This window comes from Zootoca vivipara, chromosome 7 (genome assembly GCF_965207765.1).
Source record: "Zootoca vivipara chromosome 7, rZooViv2.hap1.1, whole genome shotgun sequence".
Lineage (NCBI taxonomy): Eukaryota > Metazoa > Chordata > Lepidosauria > Squamata > Lacertidae > Zootoca > Zootoca vivipara.
Window position 1 is genome coordinate 51,372,787 of NC_142590.1, and position 23,880 is coordinate 51,396,666.

The following is a 23,880-nucleotide window of genomic DNA, read 5'->3' on the forward strand; positions in this document are numbered from 1 at the left end:
CCTTTTAAATCACCCTTGCTGCTTTCTTTACATTTCCTCCACCCACAGGTGATGATGCAGTCTCCGAATGGCTCCGCCCCCTCCCCTTTACCCTCTCTCTCTCTCTCCTCTCTCTCTCTCCTCTCTTCTCTCTCTCCTCTTCCATTGGAAGGTCTAAGCTCCCCTTAGCCAGCCTGCCCTTATTTAATTTGGAGTGTGATTTTGCTATTTTTAGCTTCTGGATTCTCTCCAGTGAGACTTAGAGGGGTATTTTTTTCCCCTCCCCTTCCTTTTTCCATTTCCATTTTTTATTATTTGAAATTCTGCAAATGATTTTGACCCAGCTTCCTTCCTCTTAGAACATTTTTTTAAATTTATATAAATAAGAGGGGGCCTGTCTGCTCTCGCGCTCTCTCTCTTTATCTCCCCCCCCCCCACCCCGTGCGAGTCTCTCTGCCTTCTGCTTCAGATCTGCATTTGCAACCATCAGCAGCCAGAAGGGGGGGTTTATTTTAATTTCATCACAACACACAAGGAAAAACACACACAGATTCGCGAATAAGAGCAATTGTAAGTTTCTGATTTCTAAAGGGGGGGAAAGTTTGGGTTTATTTTATTAGCATTTGCAAAATTTATAACTGCGTTTTGCAAAGTCATTTTTAATTTACAAAAAAGAGGGATTCTGTGTGTGCTCGGAATTTGCAATAGGAAGCAAGTAAGGCATGCGGAATAATGCACCCTCCTGCCTTTTATTCTCATCGTGCTTTGCGAGTGGAGGAGGGATATGTAAGTAGTGGGGGGATTCTTGGCGAAGCTTGCTGGGTTGGGAGAGGCAAAGTGGCCTTGTATTTTTTAGATGGCTGGGTGCGATTCTGTGAAGCACTCCTGCCTTTAATGCGAAATCCCAGGGCACTTGGTTCTGTTTTCTTTCGGGGGTGGGTGGCTTGCCGGGTCTCGGTGTGATGGATGCGATTTCTCCTGCCCGCCTCCCCCCACCCCGGCTCAGTGCGGAAAGAGAGGAGGTGAAGGTTGGAAATGCTTTGCCTGGAAGGTTGCGATCGGCTCCGGGTTGCCTCTCACAACTTGCTCGCTTCTGCAATGCTCCGCTACGCTGTGGCGGCTGGTGTTTCAGGTTGCCCTGCCCCCCCCCTCCTCTTTCTCGCACGCGGGGCTGTTTCGTTTTCAAATCGCGCGACACTACTTTCCTCCACTTAATAATTTTTCTTCTTTTCTTGCAATATATTTCTTCCAATAGACATGCAGATCTGGAAATTGTGTGTGTGTGTGTGCAAATAGCAGGTAGTGCATTGAGCTAACTAGAAACACCCCCTTCCGCTCTTTTTTAAAGGGGCAGATCCCAGGCTATTCCTTTCCATTTAAAGAGAATCGGTATGATAATCAGAGCGATAATATTGCAAGTGTCAAAAAACGGCTGGTAGGTTTGATTACGCTTTCTGCTTGGTGGGGTTGCTTCTCTCTCTCTCTCTCTCTCTCTCTCTTATAAAAAGGCGTTTTACAGCCTATATAGTTTCCTGCTTGCATTCCTGAGCAACTGGTTTGCTATTGTTGGGGGTTCCACGCTTCTTCTGCCCATGAATGTGTGTGACTTCAGTTCGGTGCAAGGGGGCACCCGTCTCCCTTTTAATTGCATGCTCTTGCTGTATCTGCCTATCTTAGTCGGTGGATTGCTCACTTTCGAAATACTGGGGGAGTATAATTTTAAAAATGCGCCCAGTATTAAAGCGGTGTGACCGGCCGGCTTAATACTGCTGCTTGGCTAACTCATAGTTCAAGTGAGGTTAAACCGTGGGGAGGGGGCAGTGTGGAGAGAGAAAAAAAGCTCAGCATTGCATCTAACTCTTTGAGATTTTGTGGGTGCACCCCCCCCCAACTATCCTTTCACTTTGTTTTAAGACATGTTTGATATCGGTAACGGAGGTGGAGGAGCCGTAACTGTTCAAGATCAGCCTCCCTCTCCCTTTCCTGTCCCAGAAAGCCTCCTGCACAGTTTAAAGGAATTCTTTACCCCATGCTTCCTTTTGACGAGGGAGACCACCCTTCACCTATGAAATCTAGGCTTCCTGGGGCTGGATTTATGATCTCTGCAGGACGGCTATAGTCTCGGGTTGTTACCCTTTCTGTATGGCTTCAAACTCAGCAGCACCTCCTCCTCACCACCCCTTATCACTTCCTTTTATTGTGCTAGTTTTAAGCAGAGTAAGTTGCTTTGCTTTTGAAAGCCCACCATCCGGGGCTTCAAAGAATCCCCTTGGAAAACCTCCTGCCCTCTTCAATCAAACAGGCTCTTCAAGTTCTCGGTTTTAGTTGTGTGTGTGTGTGTTCCCCAGCATGTTGTAAGAAACGGACCCATCCCTTAGAGATGTCCCCGGGACGCCACGCTGTTTGGAATCGGGCCAGCCATCTTGGGCTTGAAGAGTTCTGGGTTTAAGCAACCATTTGCCTTTCAAAACTTATTTTGGCTGTTAAGCAGAGAGAAGCAAAGTAGTTAATGGCGCAAGTGAACTATTACCACATCCAGGGGGCGTGGGAACCTGGGAGTGGAATCGGCAGGTTTGTGTGTTGGAAGAACAACAGAGGATTGTTGTTCCTTAGGGTGGCAGGTTGTGGCTGCTGCTGGCATTTCAACTTCCTTTGGAGCGGAAGTGGCTCTCTCTCGCCTCCAGGGATGCAGAGATTTGTGGATAGGAGGATGGTGTGACCTGGCACTAGCTAGCACCTTCTTTGTCTTTTTTTTAAATGGTCAATTTTATAAAATAAATGTAATCCTAAATTGGTAGGAGACATGTTGACAGTCCATGTTGAAAACAGGTCTGAGAGATATGTGGTTTGCTTGCGGTCCCAAAGGCAACTCTATTTGTGGGGTGCCGTTAGTAAAGAATTGGCATATTGGTATTTAGTGCAGAAATAAATAAAAATCATTTTACCAAGTCATAGAATCAGAAGGGACCACAAGGAGCATCTAGTCCAACCCACTGCAATGAAGGAATCTTTTGTCCAACATTGGTCTTAAGCCCACGACCCTGAGATTAAATGTCCCATGCTATACCAATTGAGCCACCCCAGTCTTACTAATCTAGTTGTTAGTCTATATCCCATGGACAACTGTGCTTGTTGAGACGTAAGGTAGAAACCAGAGAGCTTACTGTCCTGTTTCTGATAGATCATCCAGTTGCCTCTAGAACTTTGTTTCCTGACTTTAAATGAGTCCTTGCTTTCTCTCCTAGAGAATTACCTATTTGAAACAAATCGGAATATCACTAGCTTTTGCAGTTCAACTCAATAACTGTGATATGAGCGTGTCATGCTAGAAATCTGGATAACACTTCTCACTTGCAGTTATTTGTACCATCTTATTTTAACTGACTAACTGATAATATTGCTGGCAGTGAATTTGTAGTTCTACCTGAATCACATGGGCACTAGACAGACATATACACAAACAAATGGATTCTCTGCAAAAGAAATTACTATCAGTTGCATACTCTCCAACATTTCTCCATTGAAAATAGGAACATCCAATTTCATAATGACAATTATACTGTTTGGCTTCTCTAAAAATAGGGACACTGGGAGGTTCTGGAGTTCTTAGTACTTTCCATATACTTCGATCATTTCAGGAAATTTGATACTATGAGCACAAGAGACAAGGCCTTTTCTGTGGTGGTAGCATGACACTAGAATGCTCTCCCAATTACATTTAGTTTTCTGTTGACAGAAATGTTTGTCAACAGAAAAATAATAAATATAGTTATGTTCTCATTAAGAACTGACAAAATCTTCAGACCACTTACTCCTTACAGGAGAGGTTCACAAAAGACCAGAGTTCATTTTCTTAGATAAACTTCATCACTATATTTCTATGTCCGGCTTGTATGCGAAGTTTTTTTGTTACAGTGGTACTGTACCTTGGTTCTCAAATGCCTTGGTACTCAAACAACTTGGAACCCAAACACTGCAAACCCGGAAGTAAGTGTTCCGGTTTGCGAAGTTTTTTTGGAAGCCGAACATGCTCTGTTTTGAGTGTTATGCTTCCGATGTATTGATGCTTCCAGAATGTGATCTGATGGCAGTGGTTTAGTTTAGTGGTTTAGTCTCTGGTGAGCAGATCTATTTATCTGCACTGAAACCCATAACTCTGCAATGATCTTGACATATTTGAGTTTCTGAAAGCAAATACTTTAAGTGCAACCCTGAACTAGCTTACTCAAAAGTGTCCCACTAATTTCAGTAGGACTTCTCCATAATAAGGTTTCATAGAATTGCAGTCATAAAGTGCCTTTTAAATATTTAAAGTTTTAAAAGAGTGTTTATATGAGTCGGTGGCTTTTTGTTAAAAAAAACCCCCACATACAACAATCTTGAGGATGTTTTTAAACTAATGAGTCACTTCCACAAATGAACATGAGTCAATTTACATATTTGTAAAAAGACTATGTGTTCAATGTTTGTGTGTCTGTCAAGGGTAGAGTTTTATTTTTAAACATTATTCCTAGAAATATCTACATCCTGCAAGCTGCCAATTCCAAGTCCTGAAATAACACTTAGCAGCCGTGTAAAAGCCCTTATAATGGGCAGATAAGGATATTTCTGCAGTTTAAAAATAAATGTAACGGTCAGAAAATGGACCTCTGTCAACGTTTTAGTTTACAAGCTGTGAGGACGGTTTCATTAACATAATCTTAGCTTTACTATAGTTGGAGCCTTTTTATCTGCTTGCTATACACTTGGGAATAAGAGTCAAAATGTAAAAGTTGGTCTTCCATAGACAGCTACAGGTGGAGCTTGGAAAGTGCAATACAGCTTTGAATGAATGAATGAATGAATGGCAATACAGTGGTACCTCGGTTTACGAACTTAATCCGTTCCGGAAGTCTGTTCATAAACCAAAACCATTCTTAAACCAAGGCGTGCTTTCCCTAATGAGGCCTCCCACCGCCGGTGCCCTTCCACCGTTCAGATTCCATTCTTAGACCAAGGTAAAGTTCTCAAAACAAGACACTCTTTCCGGTTTTGCAGAGTTTGTAAACCAAATCGTTCTTAAACTGAGGTACTACTGTACAGCTTTACCTGAGTTTGCGAATCCTGTTCAAAAGTTCATAGATTTAATAGTCACATTCTTCAAACCTTCACATGAGGAGAACCCCAAGATGTCCATCTCACGTTACCCTTGCTGTAGACTAAGGATCAACTGAAGACATAATGTGGCCCTCTAGATAACAACTCCCATCAACCCTGGCCAGTGGTCAGGGGTGACAGCAGTTGTAGTCCAACAACATCTGCAGGGCCACAGGTTCCATTTCTCTAGTGTAAGGCATTTTTTATTATATGACTTGAGTTCTTTACATGTTTGCTGTAGCAATAAAAGGAGGTGATACACAACACAGCCTTTGTTTCGCATAGCCGAGTTTATGTGTTCCTTTGTGGCTGGATCTCGGGTCTGGCCCAGCCCTTTCCTGCAGTTGCTATAAATCTCTCGCCCCCTATAAATCTTTTACCACTGCATACCAAGAGCCCTAACTCTCCTTGGTCATCTCATCACAACCCTCTCATCTGGTTTGGGTTTCCTCTGCTCTAGCAGAGTATTCCTATAAGGGTTTTTCTAGCAAGATGATGGAGGCTGCCATTCTGAACTGCTGCCACCTCAATGTTTTTTCTCCTTTCTTCTTAGAATCTGTATGCCTGCATCTAGATAAGCACATCTGTGCTCAAAATGTGTACAAATGCTGGGAATTTCTCTATGCTATTAGAATAGAGAATATAATGCCGCTCTATCTATTCTGGTCCATAGAAGAATTCCATGTTTACTCTTTTTTTTGTTCAGGTGCTGAACTTCAGTTGCCCAGAAACAACCTCTGGCTAATGAGATTGTCCAGCCAGCCAAGTACTAAATGTGAGGTTGGGGGTGCCTGTCTTCTAGAACTGGAAGCAGGGTAGTGCCGGCACTTCCTCCAGTAGCATTTCAGATTGGTGCAGTGGTACCGGTATTTGTTGTGTGGGAGTTGCTGTCTCCTGGTCCAAGGGGTCACCATGGCAACTGCTAGGCAGGTAGTCAATATTTCTGTGGCCCTATTTGTGTTCCCTGTTTGATCCTGGTGAGGAGGAGTTAGTTGATGGGGGAAGAGTGCTTAAGGGCCAAATGACACAAAAGCCTACGAGTAGATCTGTATCCTGACACATTCATCGTTATCATAAATCGGAGGCTGTGAGTAGGAGCACTTGGGGGACTAGGGTTTAAATCTTTTCCCCAATAAAATATCTTCTCTTCCCTACCCCAAGCTGTTAGCTCTACAGCACACAAAGAAGTAATCTCATGATAATTTCCTCTTCTCATTCCTTCCAGGGGCACAATAAACTCTGTATGACTCCTGCCCCACCCAGAGCAAGGTGGTGTTGCCATGGTGATAGTGGGCACAGTGTATGCATGGGTTCTGGCCTTCAAGAGAAAAATCAGCCTAGGCTAGTTCAAAATAGCAGCCCTGCCTTATGCCTGACTCTTCCTTCAATATTATTAGGACCAACTAACAATAGGATGGAAAAGGGGACACTTATCAATTCCTTCTCATCCAGCTTCCCCGAGATCATCAGTAAAAAGTGTTCCTAATCTTAATCTAAATGGCACAAGCATGGGTGCAGAACTGACCTCCAGTTTAGGGCACTTCCTTACTGTGACAAGCAATTCCAAATCTGAGTGCTTCCTTTGAATCAACGGGCTTTGCTGCATTATGTAGAGGTGAGTCTTGCATTACATCAGGGGTTGGGAACCTGGGGCCCTCCAGATGTTGTTGAGGCTCCAGCCAGCCTGGCCAATTGTCAGGGTTATTATGGGAGTTGCAGTCCGTCAACATCTGGAGGCACACAGGTTCCCCATCGCTGCTTTGTAAAGATACTAAGAGGCTGAATACAGAGAAGGGCCATTGTTCCAAAAAGCGTCGTGAGTCCCCATCGTAATTGCCTGTTTCCACAATACTTATTGGTATTACTCATGGGAGCCCATTGTTCCAGTGTAAGACAATGGTGGTAAGGAAGGAGGCACAGACTGCTGAGGGAAGCTGTGAAGGTAATGTTGTGACCGTGAAACTTGAGATTATCATTTTGATGGCTGGAGTGTCAGTGGTTGCTTTCTCAAGATATCATGAGCTATTAGTTAATAATAATTATACTTGTAGGGCAAGATGGAAGGATGAATGAACATAACTCAAATGACTCTGTGGATCCCTTCTGTGTGAACTGAACAAGTTTTGTCATCTTGTAACCTCATATTTTCTTTTTAGCCCACTCTTAGCCTTTTTCTCTGCGCCTTATATTGTATTCTCTCCTTTCTATTCCCAGATCTATTTAACTTCCCCTTTTCTACCTATCCGATCACTTTTTCTTATTTTTTTTACACTACCGCAGTTCTCTCTATATCCCTATCTCTACCCCTGCTTTCTTCCTTTAGACTTCAAGTGCTTTTCTGCTCTGTCTTCTACTGAACTTTACAGCTGCCCATAAGTAATTCAGTCCTCCTTCCAGTCCAGATGTTTCCACTGGTAGCAAACCCAGGTTTACAGTCAAGGGAATTGTAACCAGTCCTGGATCTTGTATCTAGTGGTATGGTGTGTTTGCAGACGTGTTTCATGCACTACATTTTAAGATGAGTCCCAAAAAATGTAACGTGAACTGCCTCTCTGATGGAGGCAGGCTCTCAATCATGGCAACCTAGCTGCAACTGGTTGGAAAAACAGGACAGTGCTACCATATGCCTTTGAATTAAAGGGGAGGGAGGAAAAGTGATGCAAGCATTTTCCCACTCCCTGCTGTTAATGGGCATATGAGAGCCACAGAATGTGTCACAAAGAGGTGTAAGCATGTTCCAGACAACTAGAATTCTCTAAGATCCATATCTGTCCATGGGTCTTGAGTCATGCAGGCCTGTTCTAGAGCTCCCATTTCTTTCTATAAAACATTTGACCCACATATCCAGATTCTGGAGCGTGGGAAGCTGCCTTTTACTAAATTAGACCATTGGTTTATCTAGCTCAGTATTATCTGCACTGCCTGGCAGTGGCTCTCCAGAGTTTCAAACAGGAGTTTTTTCCCCAGCCCTACCTGGAAATGCCAGGGATTTAACCTGAAACCTTTTGCATGCAAGACATGCACTCTGCTACTGAGCTGCATTCCTTCCCCAGCTTTATCTGATACTGGTGGTCTATCAGATTTTTGATCAGTGTAATAAAAATACTACTTGCTGTTTTACTCATAAGGGGGGCGGGGCGGGCTGTGTTCAGATTGTAAAGTCTACACTTAATCTCCTTGGTTGTTTTTTTTCCTATACAAGGTCTCAGCTGTGTCAGAGTGCCTAGACTTCAACAGTGGGGCCCTTGCTGCTAGATAATTCCAATTTTAATACAGTATAAGTAACCGTCTGATGATCCTGAGGTGGCCAGTTTGTGTGACAAAATCTACTTTTTGGATTGGCCCCGAGCGTACAGCTGGTCTATGTTGTGGGAGTTTTCACCTACTGTAACTTTTGTTTTTATTTCTGCCTTTTAAAAGAATGAAGATGAGTGAATCCAGTGCAAAATCGAGCCAGCCCCTGGCTGCCAAACTGGACAAGGATGTAACTGAGAAGAGAGGACGAGGGCGGCCCAGGAAGAAGCCTCTGGTTTGTAGAAAGCTTCCCTTCACGTTTTGCAAGCTGTGCTTTATCACTTCTCATTGACTACCAATAGAAAAAGCTAAAACATGGTAAATGCAGAGGAGCACTACTACCATGTAAAGGAAAGTTGTTGATACAGTATGTGGCAGGAGATCAATAGGACACCAGCTTTTTATTGTCCTCTGGGGAGAAGGGCATATTATTGCCTGATGTTGGCAATAATCAAAATAGTGACTTCTCTCCCACCCCTCTCCACCTTGGACATGGCTTCCTGAAAGAATCTCATGACCTGGGTATCTCTTGGTACTATGTAATCATCATAATGTTGTCCTCCCTGACCATGTGTTCAGAAGACATCTGAGCCACAAAATGATAGTTGGCCTACCTGCAATTGATATTGCTACCTTTGTGTGCCTTCTGCATCCCAGCAGGGTCGTCCCGTCCCCCCCCCCCCCGCCACTTTACAGTAACTATTCTGATCCTAGGGGAAATTGAGTTTCCCTGTAGAGATGGCTTCCCCTGTTATGCGAGTCTTAAACCAGGTTCTGGCTGAAGGAATATTTCTGCCACAAGCCTTCATCGTTTCAGGTCATCATTCTGTGCTTTGATCTCACTGTCCTCTATCCCTCTTGACTTCCTTTTCTGTGGTTTCTCGGTGGGTATTGTTGATTGGTGTCGGTGCAGTGGCTTATAAAACCTGCCCCGCAGTACCTTTTAATGCCGGCTTTCTAGTGGCGAAAAGTACTATTTTTCTTAGGTTCTAAGAAATGTGCCACCTGTATGACTCTGATCCTCCCTGTCTCCTCCAGGCCTCTTGGGCTATGTGTGTCAGGTAAATTATCAGGCATGGGAAGGGAGCAAGTTGTCACTCAGTCATGGCGCTAACCTTTTCACTGCAGTATGTTTGAAAAGGTGTCTTTCATCTAAATGCATGGATGCTTCTAGAATTGGGTTCCATTAGGGCTGGGGTGAGGGAATGTGCCACTCCGGATGGTGCTGGACTCAACTCCCAACAGCACTTTCCAGCATTTCATTTTTTTCACTTGGATTCTAGCTGACCATTTTTCATGGCTAATCCTCCCAAGGCAGCTCACAACATATTAAAAGAATGTGTTCCAATGTGCCAATGGTCAGGGGCGATGAGAGCTTTCGTCCAACATCTGGAGGGCCACAGGTCCATCATCCTTGCATTGGCCCCGGGAGTGACTTTTGTACGTAGCTGGAGTTAAAATAAGGCTGGGTTGAAAGAATTGCCAATATTTTCCCATCAAACTGATTACCTGCCACAGGAGCTTAAACATAATTTTGATTTTGAGTGGCAATACTCTTTAACACTGAGTTGATCTCTTCTGGATCCTTCTGTGCTTCTGCTGTTTTCTCCATATTCTAATATATTTATTTTCTGATAGAAGTGAAACAAATCTTTTTGTGGTTTCTTCCATCCTAATATTGGGTCCTGACCTCTGTTGCTGTGGGTCATATGTGTAAGAAGTAAAACCAAAACCTAGCTGCTGCATCTGGCATTTCTTTTAGCTGGTCCGAGGCAGCAATGCCATCTTCCTCCTCCCATCTGCTCAGAGTGGATTTGACTTAGATCAAATTGATTTAAATCACGATTTAAATCACTAGTCAGTAAGACTTGATTTAAATCATTTTTTTACAGAAAGACTCATTCTTGCTTGTATAATCTTAATATTTACAATCAGATGAAGATTTCATTTTTGGAATAATAAATTTTCAGAGTAGTTTTTACAGTTATATTAAAAATACTGATTTGGTTATATTATTAGAAATACATAGACAGATAATTATGAAATTATTGTGAGGTTTAATAAGTTAAGTGTTTATTTTGTGACAACTTTTCTGCTGTATTTTATTGGAAGGAGAAAAATAATAAGTTTCTTAATAACAATTTAAACAATTTATTTAACTAAAACAATAACATTATAGCATATGTATCCATGTTTGTTAACTGATGTGGTGAAACAATTTGTTTAAAAACAACTTAGACTGAGTTTTAGCACACAAGAAAAACGTAAAACAAATCCTTATTTCCTGTTGAATAGCCTTTGGACTATAATGTAACTTAAATAGAAAACTATCTTTAGGGGGGGAAATTTCCTCCAAAAGCATTTTATTTTAAAAATCCAATTTAAATTTAAAAAAATCTGATTTAAATTTGAAAATGGATTTTATTTATTTATTTTTAAAAATCATTAATTTTATCCGCCCTGCATCTGCCTGAGCTCTCTGAATGAGACTGTTACTCTTGGGAAGGAGAAGAAAGGGCTGCTGGTTTTGTATTACTGATTGGCTATTAGTCGCAGCTATAAATGGAATGTGACGGGGAAATAAAAAACAGTAGCTGTGTGAAGCTTAACTTGACAGAAGAGATATAATTCACAAAATACGAATGAATATCCAGGTATCCGGGCTGTGCTTTTGTGCATTGGGGTGGGTGTCTAAATTAATAAACATACTCTCCTGAACTCACAGAAAAGGATTTTGTCTTAAGATCTCATGGCTTGTATAGAGAAGCAGCTTGTCTCTTTCCACCCTCTACTACTTCCCATTCAAAAAACTTCTACCAAGTTGTTTTTTTTAAGTGGCAGTGCTTTCTGCTGCAAAAGAATTACAAAGCTTGTGCATGTGTCTTGTGACCAATTCATCATGCAGTCTTGAGTTGATCTTTGCCTTTCACCATGCATTGTGGGAAATCTGAAGAAATGCAGGACCCAGAGCAAACAGCTCTGCAGTCGAAGGCTGTGCTCACTGCATTGCAAAGCACCAACTTGGTCAGTGTACAGAGAGGAAAATCTGTGTGTCCTACACTACTCCGCACCAGGGAGGCATCTTCCAGCACTGTGCTTCAAGCGCTATGGGGCACCTTCATTGCCTAAACCAAGACTGATAATGTAGGTATGGTGTTAACACAGTAATGTGAGCCTTTGCATCATTTCCAGCTGTTAACGAGATGAACTAATACCAGAAATTACTCTGTAGTGATTTCCCAGTAGATGTCACACTCGTTATTGTTTTTTTAAAAAGAACCTTTGCTGCAGTTTTGTGGGATTTCTTACTTCGGTCACTGAGGCTTCTGGGAAGGAATCAGAAGGAACTTAATCTGCTCTTTATTGGCCGGCTGCTGACTATAATGTTATTTCTTTCTATAGCAAGAACCCACTGAGGCACCAACACCCAAGAGACCACGCGGTAGACCAAAGGGGAGCAAAAATAAGGCCACTTCAAAGGGAAGGGTAGGTATTCTCGAAGCTGGGCAGCAAATTTGAGTTCCTTTCCACCAGCATGTACTCTTTCCTATACTGCGCAACTGAAGATGACTCTTAAAACTGCATCTGGAGTTCTCTCTGGACACACAAAAAAAGAACAAATCTTTTTCAATGGAAGAATGAGCCAGTCACAGGAAGACTGCCCACACTCGTTTTATTGAGATACCTTTTATTAGGACCTAACAACAATAGCAAAGCGGTGAGCTGTAGTTCTAATAAAGTTATTCCAGCGTTCTCATTCTGGATTCCCCCCCCCCCCTCCAATGGTTTCTTGCTTATTGTCTTTTTGCGGGGGATGTTTTCCAATCTGTTCAGTTTGGGCATTTGAACTAAAATATAATCCCCGGAAATTTTAACAGCAAACCAAACTGTCGGAAGAGGAAAGTTGGGTTCTAAGTCTGGCCCGTTCTCCCTAACAACAGGGAACATTTGCAGGCAGAATCAGAAGTGGAGTACTTACTCCTCTCCAGCTGCCCACCAACTCTCCTCTGAAATCCCCCCCCCCCCAAAAATCAGTTTTTAACTCTTCCTGGGGATGGAGGGGGCTTTGAAAGAGAAGATTCAGTAGATGCAGGAGTGTTTGAGCACTCAATCCTCCCTTGTAAATGCTTGTGTCTGCAAACATTGAGACTAGAGACCATACATTTGGCCCTGTGTCAGCCTTGAAAACTTAATTCGAAAAAGAGGATGTTGGGCTTGTGGAGGAAGATGAAGGATACCAGAATCTTGCATACATCCAAATCTCAGCTATTGTGTGCAGAAGCTTTTTGAATTAGCTGAACAGCTGGTGACATTTGTTTGTGGTGACCATTTGTCCTGGCAGCTGGAGTTTGCATGGCTGTAAAGAGCGGAAAGGGATATGCCCCATTCCGTTGTGCAGGAGGAAGACAGGGAAAGCTTATTTTAATGGGAATTGAGGGGTGCGGGTGGGTTCTCCCCACACCCCTCATTGATGCTGTGTCACAGGCGCCTGGCCATCGCATTCTCCATGCTGGTGGAGAGCAAAGTCTTGATGCCACTGGGTGCCATGTGGTTGAAACTGGGAGAGGGTTGGGAAGATAAGAAGTAAATGACCCCACAGTTGGTGACTTGACAGCTGTTTCTATGTGTATGAAATCCAAAACAGTGGACTCCTTCACAAAAGAGCTTATTCTTCCTTCCCCCCCCCCCTTCCACAAGTAGATACCAATAAGGATCTTTTTAAGTGTCCAGCTGCTTTTGAGCAGCAGATGCCTGGTCCTGAATTGGCAGCCAGGCTGCAGAGGTTATTTCAGTGGACACCTCAGCTTAACCCAAGCCCTTTCGCCATCTGTTCCAGTGATAAATGCAAAGGGAAGGGAGGATCCAGCAAATGCTGGAAACAGTTGCCCCTGCCTGTTGTGCACCTGGCTCCCCACAGCCGCTGTGCTCCCTCCTCCCCTCTCACTTGAGGGCATGGAAAGAGAAGGAGGGAAGTCATTGATATTTTAAGGTTGTTTAAATGAATATTCTAAAATGTAAAACAGAAAATTTAATAAAAATTATATATAAAAATGGGACTCATGGGAGTTGTAGCCCCAACAACATCTGGAAAGTCACAGGTTCTAGATCACTCTTGTAGCTGGGAACCAGCTGGTTCCTATCTGTCAAAATGTCAGTCCAAGATGATAGGGATCAAACATCAGTCTTCTTCGTTGGCCCCTTCTTAAAGGTTTTGTGTATAATAAGCATCAATAAAAGATATTCAGGGGGAAAAGATACTTCCACAAATTTCCAAGAATGGGGTGTGTGTATGTTTTGGTATTAAACCTGTTTTGAAAACACGCGACTCATATCCTGCATGCTTCTGAGTCATGGGGCTGGAGCCCAGATGGCTCCTTTTGGAAATGGCTGTGATGGCAAGGGATGGACTTGTGGCACTGACCCCAGAAGGAAAAGCCAAGAGACACAACTGCCAGCCCCAACTGTTCAAAGCCCTCATGAGTCACATCCTCTGATTGTGAGATTAACTTAGAATTCATGAGATTTTGTATGTTTGTAATATCTCCTTTTTGAGTACATTTGAAGAGTCTTGTTTTTTTTATTTTCCTTGGCAGCTGTGAAGGTCGCCAAATGTGCAGTGTGTGTGTGTACACCAGTCTCCCAACCAGGTGACCTTCAGATGGTTGAGACTACAACCCCCATCAGCCTCAGTCAGTGTGGCTGGTGGTTAGGGATGATGCGATTTATAATCCCCACATCTTTAGGGCACCAGGTTGGGGGAGGCTGGTATATAAAGAGACACTGCCAGGCCAGGGCCCCCCAAACCAGGTGCCGTCTTCTCCCCCACTGTGTTCCCCACTCACCTGCTCCACTCACACTTCCACTGTACAAGGTGACTGTACAGGTGATTTTTTACAGGATTCTCCACTTAAATCAGAATTGGACTATACGACCCTCTTTCTTGAAGTTGGGGGATCCCTTTGGTTGTTTCTTAACATTTGCATTTTGTATATCTTCTGAAAATTTAAAAAAGGTTTTAAAAAGAATAATACAGTAGAAGAAATAATAACAAAGAATCAGACTATCTAACCTTCTTTATATTCTAGAGCAGGGATTGGAAACATGTGGCCCTCCAGAAGTTCAGCTGCAACATTCAACCCTGGGCAACATGGTCATTGATCTGGATGGTGGGAATTATAGTTCAACAGCAGTTGGAGGTTTAGAGGTTCCTTGTCCCTGTTCTAGAACAAAAGGCTTCCTCTCTGAGGAATACCAGCTGTTAACATGAAACCTGCACTGCTGTTGGTATTTAAGAAAGAAGCAAAAAAATCCAAAGACTGAAACAATGGTCTGAAATAGGTCTGAGTGTCTGGCAAAGGCTTGGTACGTTACCTTAAAGCTTTCCTCTTTCTATTCTGTCTGCCCAGAAAGCTGCTGTGACACCTGGGAGGAAACCTCGAGGCCGACCCAAAAAATCTGTAAGTTTTTGTTTCTGTTCAAGAGAAATAACACTTCTACTGGAAGAAATGGCGTGTACTTTTCTATTTCTGTTTTAAGACAAGATGCCAGCCACGGCAGCTAGCTAAAGGCTTGGTATCCATATCTGTTCCTGAATACTGGGTTCTCTAGATAGGGAGAGATAGTAAATTGAACACCATGTGGTTCTGTTACTTTTCTAATTTGGTGCTACCTGTTGCTATTGCTTTTGAACCTTTGGTTCCTTTCACCTGTGACTGCATGCGCACACAAATATCCTTACTCCTCTACAGTACAGTCAGCAGGAGGCTGGTATACTCTTCCTATTGTCCCTAGGAAGTGATATGTATCTTGCTAACTAGGAAACAGAAAATGCTTAATTTCAGCTTAGTTGAAAGCCCAAGTTAAACAATGCTGTGATACAAAGAGGGTGCAGCATCCCTGTATTTGAGCTTGTTTGGTGGCCCTCTGAATTCAGAGGCCAAATGGGGTAATGTCCAACTGAGGCCCCGAGAAACTGCTGCAAAGCAACAGATCCTAGTCTTGCCTGGCAGCTATTTATGCAGCACGGAGGAGCTTGTTGGGACTATATTGAAAGCCCCAAGGGCTGTGCTGCCCGCAGGTATTTCTATCTTTGGTCGCTTGGGGGTTTCTCGACATACTCTGTTTTTAAGCAAAGCATCATTTGGGCTTCTTCCTCACGCTATGTTTTCATTTTGTAAGTATTCCTAGTGTGTTCTCCCTCTTGCCCACAGCTGAGTAAGAGGAAGTGGCTTGTTCTTTATTAGCTGGCATAGTTTTGGTGTTAAAAGTGTGGCATTTTGCATTCCTGCAGAGTGAGTTTCAGACAGTTTCATATGGCCTTGCTTGTTTTAAGTAACCACTGTATTTTGCAGCCAGTAAGGTGTTCTGGACTGTCTTCAAGCATTCACAGACAGAACAAGATTTTCCAAATGCAGTAAGCAGTACTACTAGGACCGGTCACTTATCAGACTTTACTATAACTTCACACTGTTTCTCATTTCTGATAATGTTGAAGCTCTGTTTTATGCCCTTCCTATTCGTGTCACTCTGGAAATGAGATGGGACCACTGTAAAATAAAAAAGTGGTTTATATGAACGTGGGTGGCTATGCTGAAGTATACAAATTTAGATTTTATGCGTGCACATGCAAAATCACCTCTGAACTCATACAACTTAGGAATATTGATGTCAGTTGAGCCTGTAAAGGTGAGAAGTAGAATAATACACCCCATTGTCTTGATGGGGAACTTCTGGAGTCGCACTGAATGCCAAATAGGGACTCCTGTCCTTTTTGCAGTGGGTTCTTGTTGTTTTGTTGATTTTACTTTGGGGATAGGGGGTAGACCAGGCATCCCCAAACTGCGGCCCTCCAGATGTTTTAGCCTACAACTTCCATGATCCCTAGCTAACAGGACCAGTGGTCAGGGAAGATGGGAATTGTAGTCCAAAACATCTGGAGGGCCGAAGTTTGAGGATGCCTGGGGTAGACCAACACTGCTGCTCAGACACAGCTAAACTAAAATAATGGATTTCTCATCTGTTTTCTATGGGTACCTCTTGCTTCTGTTTTGGGAAAGCAAAGCTGGGTGGACTGTGTGGATGTATCCTATCAGGTTAGTGGTTGAGGTATAGATTGTTAAGTATCATATGAGGGCTAGGGGAGAGATGGAGCTGTGATCTGCTCAAAAGCCTCAATTTAGTATCTTGGACAGAGGCATTAGGATTGCAGGATGTGTGCCATAAGTCTTTCACTCCCTTTTCTGTAACTAGGATGTTTAAAGACAAAGGAACGAATGCTTGTTTCCCGTTCTGAAGAACCACCTCACTGCAATGGCATAATTAATAAAATGCTTATTAAGCATTTTAAAGCACTTTTTAGCATATTGGCACACGGCAACGTTTTTTTCTGCTGCTAATTTTTTTAAAAAAGCTTTTAAGTATTTAGAGGCAGGTGTGCCACTGTGTTTCCGAGCGCAGAACGCGCTGCTCTCTCCATCCTACCCCCCGAGCATTAGAAGTAGCTGATGGCGCCGCGGCTCAAAACTGTCCCCAGCCACCAAAGTATGAGCTGAATGTAGGGCAACCCTGCCAGAAGCAGCTGACTGGAAACACTCCTAATAGGCAGAGGCAGCCTTCCAAAACATGGAACCAGAATTGCAGTGAGGGTTTTTTGTTTGTTTGTTTGTTCCTCCTTCCGACGCTGCCATAGAACAATACAGACAAAAGCATCTGGCCTTTCAATTTAGGCCGCAGGAATGGAGACCTTGGATTCTTCTGCTATCGCTAAACTGCAACATTCTTCTGCCTGAAGTCGACACTCTGCTGAGATGACTGAGGGTGCCCATGAGCTCAAATCTACAGATGAAGTTATAGGCGTTTCTGGATTCCCACGGGCATCCGGTTGGCCACTGTGAAAATCCTAGACTAGATGGACCTTGGCCTGTTCCAGCAGATCTCCTCTTACTGTCATGCTCTTCTTGAAAGGATGGAGGGTAACAGCACATAGGCTTTGAGATTCTTTCTACAACCCTGTGTAGGTGAGAATAAAGCCAACAGGGTAGTCTGCAGAGCTACCTAAGAGAACACCTCTTCTCATATGTATCTACCTCTGCCCTAAGATCTCCCTCCTTGAAATGACCCCTCATTCTGAAGCATGGCGGGTGGCCACAAAAGAGGGGCTTTTTAGTAGTGGATCCCCATTTGCGGAATGTTCTCCCTAAAGAAACTTACCCGGCACTCACTATAAAGCTTTTGGTGAACGGCAAGGACCTCCCTCTTATCCCAGGCCATTTAACATCTTAGTATTTTAATGGTTCAGCATTAAATTTTAGTCTGTTTTAATCTGATGGTGATTGTTTTGGCTTTTGTCTGTCTGATTATGCAGAAGTAGAAGGTGTTTCTTGTTGTGGCTTAGCTAGTTCACACTGGATTGTGCGGAATGTACATCTCCTAAAGGTTTTTGCATGTCACTGACAATGCATAATTTTTTATTGGGGAGCTATGTGCTGGGCACGTCAAAGTGCAAGTAGATAAATAGGTACCGCTACAGCAGGAAGGTAAACGGCGTTTCCGTGTGCTGCTCTGGTTCGCCAGAAGCGGCTTTGTCATGCTGGCCACATGACCTGGAAGCTGTATGCCGGCTCCCTTGGCCAATAACGCGAGATGAGTGCCGCAACCCCAGAGTCGGTCACGACTGGACCTAATGGTCAAGGGTCCCTTTACTTTTATGTGCTGGGCATAGCAATTGTGCTGATAATAGCATTGGGTCCCGCCCCCCCCCCCCACAACTGTGACAGTGAACTTGCAACTGCAAACCTGAAAAGTCCCCTATACCTTCTTACCTGGGAGCAAACCCCATTGTCTCAATGGGACTTTCTTTCAAAAAGACACATGAAGGATTGTTCCAGTTGTCCTTAAAGCTGCTGCTGGAACACATGAAGGATTGTTCCAGTTGTCCTTAAAGCTGCTGCATGCTTTTCTATAAAATCAGCTAGAGATGTTAAGTTGCTCTAAATTTTATATTGCAGGTGTCCAATGCCTGCATGCAGCCATTCCAGTTCTCTTTAAGCAAGTCTGCCAAACGTTTTCTGGTTTTAGGCTAGCAGCCCACTCTCCAAGAAGCAGAGAGAGGTTAAGTAGCATCAGTCATTTCCTCCTTTGCTAAATGAGGTCTCTAGCCCTGGAACTTGCTGTACAGACTTGGCAGGCACATTCCACAGTGGCTTAAATGTATATTTTTATGAATGAAACTCAAGGAAGTGGAGGTTGCTGACTCACACGCACACTCAGCCATGACTCATCTCATTCTGACAGCATCGGTATTTTCTTTTCAAGAGAGCAGGCGGGAAAGACCTCCTTGAAGAAATATGTTCCCTTCAAACACAAACAATTGCTTTTTAGGGTTGGATGGGTGTGGATAGCGGTTCTACTCATTGAGTGGGCAGAAATGGTGGATTCAGTGCGAGTTTGGATTAGATGGCTTTCTTAATGCTTGTGTCCCCCTTGTGGCAGACTGGATATATTGACTAACCACTACATCTGAGGCTCTTCATGCAGAGTTTGTACCATGGTATTGGAATACATTAACAGCCAGAGAGTGACTTTAAATAATGGGGGAGAGTGTAAGGAGCATTCTGTGCTAGACTGCATTCCATTCCAGCATTCCTTCCAATACAAGCCTCCTGTTCCTAGATGTGTCTGCTATTGTACTATACCATCAATGCTAGCAGGATGGGGATCTCTACAAGTTTCTGCCCATCTTTCTGAATTTTTGAGGACATTGAGTTTTACTGCAGGTGTTCTTAGGAGCTAGCTGCTGCATGGATTTGAAAATGCAACAGTGCTCATATTGGCTTCCCTTGAAGGAACAGGAGTGGGACCAGGGAGAAATATAGAGGTCAGCCAGTTGAATACTTGTGAAAGCTCTACTTCAGGCATCCCCAAACTTCGGCCCTCCAGATGTTTTGGACTACAATTCCCATCTTCCCCAGCCACTGGTCCTGTTAGCTAGGGATCATGGGAGTTGTAGGCCAAAACATCTGGAGGGCCGCAGTTTGGGGATGCCTGCTCTACTTAAAGGGCTGGAGAAGAACATTTCCCTTGGGAGCATGGCCTTTAGGTTTCCATTTGACCCAGAGTGCAGTAAATTGGCCCTCCACCTGCTTTTCAATACCATAGTTCAGTTTTGGGTTATATAAAGTAGTCATTTTAGTTCTTTAAGGCAACTTTCTCCAACCTGGTGTCCTCCATATGTTCTTGAACTCCTGTTGGTCCCAGCCATCCTAGCCCAATGGTCAGGGATAATGGACGTTGCTATCTAAAACAGCTGGAGGGCACCAGGTTGCAGAAGGCTGCTCCAGAATAAGACTGCGTGGGAGTGTGTCTGATGCAGCCAAATCCTACGCATCTTTGACTAGCAAATAGAGTGATCTGTATTGGAGGAATTGGCTCGCAGGTAGCCTGATCTCTTATACATGCTTTGGTGATGATACAATGTGGATTAGTCTTGATCAAAGTACAATAGACACATACCTCATCCCCAAATGACTCTTCAAATCCTTTTTCTCTTCCTTTACAGGAGAAGGATGAAGAAGAGGTCAACATCTCCCAGGAGTCGTCGGAAGAGGAGCAGTGAAAAGAGTCAACTGGTTCTACCTCGCAATTCAGTTTTCCTGTCTCTTGTCAAGTTCTGGGACTGAGGAAGGAACAAAGAATCCTCACCCCTTTCCTGACCCACCTTTCCCAATGTTCAGTCAAAACGGCAACACTGGAGTACAGTGTAAGACAAATCAGCCATCACGATTGATGTGTCATGTTCAATGGGAGAACCCATGTATCTTGTTTTCCCCTCTCATTTGACAGGGTTAAAGTTTTAGCCTACCAGTTCATGTAGTTCTATAATATATTGGTTGTTTGGGGGAGGGTGTTTTTTTGGGGGGGGGCTGTCTCTTCAATTACACTCCTTGTAGAGAGAGGAGTATATAAATCTTTATAGTAACCACTTATTCATGTTGAACAGAGTGGGGCAGTCTAGTTTTTCCTTATCAACCCTGATCTCCCCTTGTGCATTGTGTGCATTTTTCTGGGAAGTGAGCATTTTGGAAAGAGCCAAAGCATTGAAATGGAGGCCGATGATAAGTTTTTGCCGTTTTCCTGGTTAATGGTTTTAGAGGATGTTTTGTTGCCGGTTTTTATGCTGTTTCCTATGCGTCAATAATAATATGGCTCCTCACAGTAGGCCCCATGCATTTTAGTCAACAGCAATGCAATCTAGCCCCAGTCAGCTGCCTTGGAGCTAAAGCAGTTTAGGTTTGCTATAGGCAAGATTAGTTGGGAGGCTTGGTTTGGCTCTCATCTGCCAATTGGAAAGCTCTTTCCAACAACTGCAAAAGTCCCCCTCCGATCTGCTCCCCTTGTAGCCCCAGCTCCTCCACAGGGGTCTTGCACGTGGAAGCCCACATCCAAAATATTTCTCCCCCCCCTTTGTGCTCAGTCATTCTGCACACACAGAATGACTACTGATCTTTCTTGAAACCGGCAAAGACTTCGCCAAGACCAAGGAAAACATGATGGCAGAATCCCCCCCCCCTTCCCCGGGTCTCTTTTTGGGTTATTTTCTCCATTGGAAATAGCACAGTTAGTGTGTTTAGTTACAGTTGTCTTTCCACAACATGTTTTCTTTCAAGGTTTTTTCTTTTTCCTCCATTCACAACTACCTCTGGATAATTTTAAGTTTCATTCTCTTAAAACATGGAGTTGCTGCTGTTTTGTTGCTGCTGCTTCTGATGCTGCTGTACCGGTTACAAAGTTTTATTATTCCAACAGGTTCTGTCTGGTTTCTTTCTCTGGAACTGACGTTTTACACTATAGATGATTTAGTTTGAGTTGACTTTCTAAAATGATTGTGCTATTAAAAAGGGAAAAAATACTACATTTGTCAGACTGGTGAGTAATTGGGGAGAGGGAGGCTTTTTTTTTTTTTAGCATACTGGCCTCATTTCCATGATCTCCTGTTAGCTGCCCATAAAGAATATTGGGTTCCTACCATATTATCCAAAACTGTGAGCTACTTCTGACAAACTGTAGGTGTGGGCTTCTTTAGGTCCCCATCCTTGAAGGCTAGAGAAGACTGCATTGGATAGCCTTTAATGTTGGTTCAAATTTTAAGAGCACTTCTGGATGAAGAGCTCGGTGTGCGTTTGGTCTTGATCAGTATTCCTGACAGCCACAAACCAGTTTGTTCAGGGGATGCCATGTAAATTCCTGTGCGGATTGTTTCTTGTTCAGCTTGGGAAATGAGTGTGATTACCATGGTGGCAGTCCAAATTGGAGGCTGCGCTGCACTCCTGTCCCCAGGACCTAACTTGGTTCTAGTATCTGTTGCTTACATGCGTATACTTTGATTTTAATAATGCAGTTGCTCAGAGAAGCTGCTGACTGGATGCATAGCCCATAACCTGACAACATCTTAGTTCAGGGCTTTCTATCCAAGGGGTAGCTTAAGATTGCTGCATAATTCTTTAAAATTGCTGGGTCTTTCCTCTTCCAAGTCCAATAAGTGGCCCTGTCTCTCTTGTGCCCAAATGCTCTAGAAATATGCAGTAATGGCCCTGTTGTTGCTGAAATCGACATCTTTCTAAACTTGGATAACCTGATTTGCACAATGCCAGAACAAATCACTTCTTCAATTTCCAAGTTGAGGATTAATGTGGTGCTTAAATTATATGTTAGCATGAAGTTGAGGGGAGAGACTAAACTTCACTGTTTACCATTAACCAGCTACCTGTCTGTTTCAAATTTTCACAAGGTTATAGTTGATGTATCAGGGAAATAGGAAGAAAGGGACAGTCTTTATTTCTGCCTCTTAAAACGTAGAGTTGGTTGGTCCTCCCCCCCCCCCCCCCGCTTGCTGTTTTCAGCTAATTAAGGCCATGGGTCTGAAATCAAATGTGAGTTCTGAACTATGATGTCTAACTTGCCTCAACTACTCAAGAACAGACAGCAGAGGGGGAAGGATGGAGTGAGCAGTGGTTTGTAGGCTGCTATATGAATCTCTGATCCATTGCTAAAGATTCCTTGATTTCCTATTTGCAGTTTACTTGAATAAAACACTTGATGTTTCAAGCCTTCCCTTTTGTGTTTTGTTTCGGGAGCATCTATGAATGCTACCTTCTAAGCTGGAGTAGATGAGACCACAGCTTACACACAGCAGGCCAAATCAGGCATCTGAACTTGAATGAGCTTCCCCAAAAGCCACAAAAAGGAATCCTGCCTTGGCACTGCCTCAAATCTGGCACTCTTTTCTTTTGCTCCGAACCCAAAAGCATTGGGCTGCGTCTTGCTGTTGCGTACTTGGAACATAAACTAGATTTACATCTTGGCGCCACCAAATCTGATATGGCTTTAACAGTGAAATAGCTGGCCTTATTAACTCAAATCAGGTACTTCCCTCCTTCCAACAAACTGGTCATAGCCCTCCTGAAAGACTACAATCTTATCTGTGCACATATATCTGGGACTCAAATCCCACTGATGGGGATTCAGTTATAAATCAGTTGCATATGATTGCAATTCAAGGGCAAACCTAGTTTGGATCTGACTGCTTGTAACCGTATGCAGCATCCTTCTCTGAGAGCCAGTGTGGTGTAGTGGTTAAGAGTGGTAGACTCGTAATCTGGGGAACCGGGTTCGCATCTCCGCTCCTCCACATGCAGCTGCTGGGTGGCCTTGGGCTAGTCACACTTCTCTGAAGTCTCTCAGCCTCACTCGCCTCACAGAGTGTTTGTTGTGGGAGAGGAAGGGAAAGGAGATTGTTAGCCGCTTTGAGACTCCTTCGGGGAGTGATAAAGCGGGATATCAAATCCAAACTCTTCTTCACTTCTTCTTAGACAGATGTAAACACTGCTCATGTATATTTGAAAAGGAGGAAGTTAATGAAATGTGTGTATACATATATATATGCATATATGTATCTAAGGGCCAAACCAGAAAGGCAAAATTCCTACATAGCAAAAAGCAGACAAGCAAGCAAGCAGAGACACAAATGATTTATATGTATACTACCCATTCAATAGCCATAGACTCCCTAGGTAAGCCCTGCCACCTTACTGTTCTTAGTACATACACCAGTAGTGTCTAAACAACCGTATTTTCTCAAGTGGTGAGACACCTGGCCACAACTTCCTGTTGGGTACTAGGCTAAATCCAGCACCTTTGAAGTAACTTGAGAATCTTATAGCCTACTCCTCTCATGATAGATGGGCCAGCTAATGTCTCCTGCTGATGCTCATGTAGCTAATAAGGCTTCCACATGGCCAGTAACGACACAAAGCTAAGTTAAATTGGAATTTCATTTCTGTGCACATATAAGGCTACTTGCCTGAGAGCAGAACTCAAGTCCATAGGGATTGCCCTCCCACTGCCACTATTAATGTTTCCCAAACAAAAGTGATCATTAGAAGGTGGCCGCCTACAAAGGGATTCTTTTCTGAG

General features: G+C 43.4%; 1 protein-coding gene across 7 annotated transcripts; it reads left to right on the top strand.

The window, feature by feature from the left end:
• The first annotated feature begins 136 nt into the window (after positions 1-136).
• HMGA1 (high mobility group AT-hook 1) lies at positions 137-22,512 on the top strand. Of its 7 annotated transcripts, XM_088674194.1 has the most exons (6): positions 137-549; positions 1,328-1,414; positions 8,536-8,644; positions 11,812-11,895; positions 14,817-14,867; positions 19,967-22,512. In XM_088674194.1, the coding sequence occupies exons 3-6, from the start codon at positions 8,537-8,539 to the stop codon at positions 20,021-20,023; spliced, it is 300 nt and encodes a 99-aa protein (XP_088530320.1). In that variant the 5' UTR covers positions 137-549; positions 1,328-1,414; position 8,536; the 3' UTR covers positions 20,024-22,512. The 7 variants fall into 7 exon arrangements, with proteins under 7 accessions (XP_088530320.1, XP_034978496.1, XP_034978499.1 ...); XM_035122605.3 differs by lacking the exon at positions 1,328-1,414; XM_035122608.3 differs by lacking the exon at positions 1,328-1,414 and having other exon boundaries at positions 474-765.
• The last annotated feature ends 1,368 nt before the right edge of the window (positions 22,513-23,880 follow it).